Source organism: Harmonia axyridis, chromosome 7 (assembly GCF_914767665.1).
Source record: "Harmonia axyridis chromosome 7, icHarAxyr1.1, whole genome shotgun sequence".
Classification (NCBI taxonomy): Eukaryota; Metazoa; Arthropoda; class Insecta; order Coleoptera; family Coccinellidae; genus Harmonia; species Harmonia axyridis.
The window spans coordinates 15,632,697-15,638,951 of NC_059507.1; the positions used below are offsets into that span (position 1 = coordinate 15,632,697).

General features: G+C 31.6%; 1 protein-coding gene across 2 annotated transcripts; it reads right to left on the reverse strand.

Moving 5' to 3' along the window:
• Nucleotides 1–361: 361 nt before the first annotated feature.
• LOC123685050 (palmitoyltransferase Hip14) lies at nucleotides 362–5,157 on the reverse strand. Of its 2 annotated transcripts, none has more exons than XM_045624619.1 (7): nucleotides 4,877–5,156; nucleotides 4,259–4,798; nucleotides 3,939–4,106; nucleotides 3,519–3,881; nucleotides 3,276–3,438; nucleotides 2,590–2,837; nucleotides 362–2,054 (listed from the first exon to the last, which is right to left on the reverse strand). In XM_045624619.1, the coding sequence occupies exons 1-7, from the start codon at nucleotides 5,021–5,023 to the stop codon at nucleotides 1,809–1,811; spliced, it is 1,875 nt and encodes a 624-aa protein (XP_045480575.1). In that variant the 5' UTR covers nucleotides 5,024–5,156; the 3' UTR covers nucleotides 362–1,808. The 2 variants fall into 2 exon arrangements, with proteins under 2 accessions (XP_045480575.1, XP_045480576.1); XM_045624620.1 differs by having other exon boundaries at nucleotides 1,891–2,067; nucleotides 4,877–5,157.
• Between the last annotated feature and the right edge of the window lie 1,098 nt (nucleotides 5,158–6,255).

Genomic DNA, 6,255 nt, shown 5'->3' on the forward strand with positions numbered 1-6,255 from the left:
AATATCTATTAATAATACTTGTTGCAGAAGGCAATTCTAACGGTCATGCATTTGAAAACTCCCTTCTTTGTCACTCGTTTTCGAATTGGAATAAGAGCCCATTCTGCAACTTGTTTTAAAATATACAATTGATTGATTTCACGTCAGTGGTTTTTTAATTTTTTTGATTAATAACATTGGTAATCTTATACAGCACTGGCAGAAAATATATGACACTTTGGAACAAGAAATGAGCATTGAAAGTCCTTTGAAGTGTTAACTTTATGGAACAGGTTACTTTTGTATACGACAAAACATTCTAATTGATAAATATTAACTTAATGCCTACTTAATTAGATTATTAAGTAGAAGGAAAAAACACTTTAAAATTCAGTACGTTTTAATCCAATATGAACACAATTTTTTTAATATATGTTCATAATGTATTGAAATTTATTTACATCCAAAATTGTTTTATTTTTTGCAAATAAACATTCAAAGCTTACTTCAATAAGGCTTACTTACATATGTGAATTGTTTGTTCAGCAAAAATGTAAAATCTTCTGATTATAACATCAAAATGAAATTATTGCATCGACTTAGGAAGCTTATATAATCATAAGTTCTGTTAAAATTTTTTGTTCTGGCTTATAAAATTAATGATATGATTGGCCATAAAAATATTTATACAAACATTTCTACTTATTATTATTTGGCCATTCTCACACCAAATGAAAAATATAGATATGAATTGTAGGATTTTCATAAATGATCAGTTAAAATTACAATGGAAATGATAAAAATCATTATTGAATTGAAACTATAGTACATCATTAATATAAGATATAAGACATGGAATTGAAAAACTACGATACTAATAATTTATACTTTGAAGTATTTGAATTTTTGTCATTTATAAGCATGAATGTGCTTTTGAAATCAGTCATAAAATAGTATGAACAATCACCACATACATTATTATCAAATACATACATATTTACACACATAAAAATAATCTAATTACAAATTTTTTGAAATTCAATAAAACTATAATTTCACTGTGATATTGCGATAAGGGTTGTGATAATATACAAACGTGAAAAGTTTTTTCAAAATAAAAACACTACTAAATATATAAGATGATCGAATTAAAAAGTTTGATATTTGTATCACCTTATAAATCAGAATGTTGAAAAAAAAAAACTGAATTATAATCAAAAAAGTTTTTCATATAATTGAACGTTATACAGGAAATGTGCATTTATATTGTGTTATCTAACATACAAAGCACATAATTTGATTAAATACATTTTGGAATGTGTAAAACTTATAGGGTTGAAGAGAGAACCGTTAGCTGCCAGAATTAAATCAGAGTACAGAAAATTATTTTGTAGTAGTCTTTGTATATGTATTGCGAGTATATGCACTAAATGGCAGAAGCCTTAACTTTAAATTGATTTGAGTTTGGCAGCTTCGAACTCATTACATTATAGAAGTACAAGATTTTTCTGATTTAGTCATTCTGTAATGTGCACTTCAAACAAGTCTAGAAATATTCTGCGATAAAGATTCATCTCAACTCTGGTCTTATTAGTATATATAATTTCTTTGTTGGTGTACAATTTGATGGCAATAAAATTTATGGAACAGATAAAATTCTGTGTAGAGAATATTTTATATAAAGATGCAAGATCTTGAATTAGTAATATTAACCAAAAGTATATTATTTAAAATGAAAATATTGTAATGGCACATGACACTTTTTACCTCACTTTTTTCAAAAATTGTCTACCGATTCCTGTATGAAGTGCACATGAATACTTGCTCATTTATACATATTGATAATTATCTTTGTGCCTTATAAGCGGTTGCTGTTCAATATTTTTCTCCAAATCATAACTAACTAACCAATCTGTGGCTTCTGGTTTGAAGAAACCTAAACATGTACATTCAAAAAATTCCATCAAATTCATTACAGCACCTTTGGAGAAAGGTGATTTTCCACTATTTGATTGGAAATGTGAATAGCGTCCCCTATTCATTCGTTCATTGGTTGTCATTCCCAAGCAGGATATCTTCGAAAAGAAACTGAGATTAAAGCTTAATCAGAATCAATGTCTTTTCGTGAAACTTTATCTTACACCTTTTATGAAGAGAACAAAAAATGTAGAATGATTATAATGCTTTCCAGTTTTTACGACCGTATTATTCAATTTAAAAAAATTTCGGGTTTTCTAGCTGTGGTGTAATCAAATAATAGGATACCTTGTACCTGTGTAAAAGTTTATATAAGGAGTACAAAACAAAAACAGCCGAACCCGATTGCAGGGACAAAAACGATCTTGCACATTGAATCAAATAGTTCTGTACTCTCCAAACACAACAACAGACCACAGCTAGGAAGCCTGAAATATTTTAACTCTATGATGAATATAATTTTTCTTGAATGAGTAAGACAACATTGTGGCCTCAACTGTGATAGATAAAAAATTTTGTGAAAAATTAAAATGAAATGGAATCAAATAAAGGGCTTATATCAATTCAACATACCACATTTTTCCCTTGAAATATAATTATAAACTGAATAAGACAAATTTTTTAATTACTTACTTGGTATAGTTGACAAACAAGCAGCATGGAGACCCATATGGAATGGAATAGAGCATTGGCACTCACCCAAGCTACCCAGGTGTCACACTGTCCAATTGCACTCATGGTATCCCAAAAATTTGGGGAAATAAGAGTGAGATTGCATTCAGGTTGATTCTTCCAAAATTTGATTGAGCCAAGTATTAGCTGAATACACATAATAACCAGAGTAGCAAGAAAACCAATGAAATATTTGTGATTATTCACACCTGCAATTGAAACCTAGGATAAGACTCGAATAATTGCAGAAGCAACAATAGAGGAAATAGCATATTTTATCATTCAAAATGTCAAAATACACAGCAAAACAATAAAAGCAAAGGAACAAAAATGCAAATGCCCAATATGTTTACTTCAAATTGAAGTCATTTTGTCAAATAAATGTATATTGTTCTTGAAAATCTAATTTATAAGGATAATTTTTTTCACTTTGTCAAATAGTCTATTATTGAATATATATAATACAGAATGCACTTTCAATTAGAATCAACTGATTTTGAAATTGTCATTAAAAAATCAAAAACATAAAATTCATATCCAGTTAGTATATTTGAAGTGAAAATAGAATTGTGTTTTACCTGAGTTAATGCTACAAATTGGTTAGTCTCTGATAAGGTACTAAAAATCTTTTACTCACTTCAACTCACCTATACAATTAGCTACCCAAGGGCAATGGTGATCAAATTTAGCTACACAATGGTTACAAACTGAGCAGTGCTTGGACCTCAAAGGTCGGCGCACAAGACATGCAGAACAAAAGTTTGACGGTTCGAAACCACTAGGTCCTTTTTCAGCAAGTTCAATGATTGTCTGAAACATGAACCGAAGGTAGAAGTAGGTTATATATCATAAAAAATAGAGAATTTTATTTTGAAATATTATTTACTTACTCGGAACCTTAATTTTTGAGAAGTTTCTATGATTCCAGGATTACCAAGCCATGATTTTAGGAAGAAGTACCATAGTAGTCCAGAACTAACCAAAAACACTAAGTTTGTGATTAAACTAGCAAAAGGCATTATATAAATGAACCATGTAAAATACATCCATATTTTAGTGGCTAAATAAATGTTAACAGGCAAAAGAGCCATCAATCTATCGTCATACAATATTTGACCAGCATAGTGTAATACTATATACAGGCAAACCAAAAGGAAAAACTTGATTAAAACTATTAAACTTGTACTCAAAATGGCACCAGCTAAGTAGAAAGCTAAAAACGGGGTTCCTACCATACACCACCACTTCAGTCGCTGAAAAACAAAAAAAGGACATTTCCAATATTTTCTTTTATTGATAATTTCACTCACCTTATCTTTGGTAATTTTGAATAGAAATGTTCTGGACCTACTTGTGTTCAATTGTTCTCTTATCTTTTCTGCTACTTTGGATCCAACCCAAACTGATCCAATTTGTGATTGTAACATGTTCAAGGGGGTATCCCCTCTAAGATTGGAAGCATTCATGTTGGCATTTCCCTGAGAGGGAAAATGGTGTTTGTTCAACTGATACATCTCTTTTTATAAGTATTTTAATGAATAATTCAATAAGAGAGCTTCTAAGTGTTGGAATAGGTCATCATTTATTTTACAACTCTAACTTAACTTAGAAAACTGATAAATAATCAAACCTGGATAATAAGCTGAGTAATTGCTGAAGTATTTCTTGCTAAAATGGCCCAATGGAGAGCAGTATTTCCTTGATGGTCTGTTATATTAGGGCTTGCTCCTAGAGTCAGTAATAACCTTGTTGGATCCAAATTGCAAATTTTCCAACAAGACCACATCAACGGAGTCATTCCACCTCTATCAACTAAATCTGGACTTACTCCACGTGCTATGAAGTATGCAACAAGAGCCGTGTGGCCAAATTGAGAGGATAAATGAATGCAGGAGCAACCTTCTGCATCTCTCAGTGTAGGATCTGCACCTGCATTCATCAAAAGAACAACTGCTTCCAAATGACCTTGTCGTGTAGCCCAGTGAAGGGGTGTAGCATTAAGTTCTCCTCCTACCGCATCAACTTCGGCTCCCTTCTTTACAAAGTAAATCATTATTTCTTTGCGGTTATTGATAGCGGCCCAATGTAAGAGAGTAACGTTTTCGTTATCTCTCTTATTAACATCATATCCAGCTTCAATGAGTTCTCGAACCCTTCCAAATGCTCCATACTTAAAAGATGATATGGTGAATTATTTAACATATCACAAACAACAATATACTATTATTGGTATATTTTTATACTCTACCTGTGTAGCTTTCACTATATCAAATCCACTATAATCGTGCTCAACAGGAATTTGCGGTTCTTTGGAAATTAAGCTATGACAATCTCTATCCGTTTCCAAACATCCTCCGGCACTTGCGGCTGCAGCACCGCAAGTATTTTGATACATTTTATTTCATCAACAGTAACGATTTCAAACCATAACCACTTGAAATTCCAATAGGGATTCCAATTTATCACAAATTTTTTGCGGAGATATATGTAAATGATAAATTATTGCTTCTATGGTCAATGAATCAAGATCCAACCTCAAATTATGAGTAAACGTCAAAAAAGCGAGGCGTTCCACAATTGATACATGCTAAGTAGGAACTAAGGAATTTCATAATTATACGAGTTGGGGTTATCAGGATATATCAAACAGTTTGATGCAGTCTTATGACTTCCAAATTATATTCAAGACCAATTCAAATGAGCGAAATGTTTTGAGCTGGGAATGGTCTCAAACGATAAGATTCGCCTCACTGGATGACGAATTCGTGCTCAAATTCGATTATGTACGACCCATAGAATTAATAAAACCTCCTTCCATGTATTATTAGTTCAATGGTACGACCGGTTATGTACGATAATTCTCGAACGGAGAGAATCTTGAAATTTTCAAGATAGATTCAGATCTCGAGTTCGATTAAGTTTGTTGATGGGCAAAATCCATATAGATGGTCATTCGAAATTTGGTTTTCCTAATAATTTCAAAACTACCGATCGAATTATTTTGGCCTTAGTATGTCAAATACTAGGAGAGGTCAGAAAAATGTTAGGGGGGTCCAGGCCATTTGGGGGGAACGTTCCCCCAGTTTGTTTTTTAACACAAAATCAGTTTTTGTACCGTATCAATTCCCCTAGCTTGATATAATAAGTTTCATCAATTTCAGAGGCAATAAGTGAATGATTAGATATAAACTTTTGAAAAATTCATTTCTCCAAAAATTGACTAGACAGATTGACATAATCACGAGATTTAAAACATCTCTTGCTATGCTTATGTTGAATGCAATATTTTTCAGCGCAAAGTCCTAGCTCCAATAGTTTCAGCGTCATACATTATTACATGAACTCGTCAGAATATATGGATCATAAAACTTACCTTTAGTTATGAGGTCTAAATGCTATAACAAGGGTAGAAGTAAAATAACAACAACAAAAATAATAAAATAGAAAACAGAAACATACATGAGAGCTTTACGTCAGCTTTTCATTTGTTTTCAATGGTATTCCTCATATTCCTCTGAGGTATACCTATTACAACAATGAGAATGGGAATCAATAAAATTAATAAGAAGGCTAATTGGAGTGAGTCTTCTGATGGTGTGCCGTGAAAGTGTTCAATCAATCGATGGA

What these genes read in the sequence shown, in the direction of transcription:
- LOC123685050 (XM_045624619.1), bottom strand. Translation starts at nt 5,023, where the DNA reads ATGTATCAAAATACTTGCGGTGCTGCAGCCGCAAGTGCCGGAGGATGT. An exon ending in ATATAGTGAAAGCTACACAG is followed by an intron (nt 4,799 to 4,876) that starts GTAGAGTATAAA and finishes TCATCTTTTAAG; the next exon opens with TATGGAGCATTTGGAAGGGT. An exon ending in CTCAAAAATTAAGGTTCCGA is followed by an intron (nt 3,439 to 3,518) that starts GTAAGTAAATAA and finishes TTCATGTTTCAG; the next exon opens with ACAATCATTGAACTTGCTGA.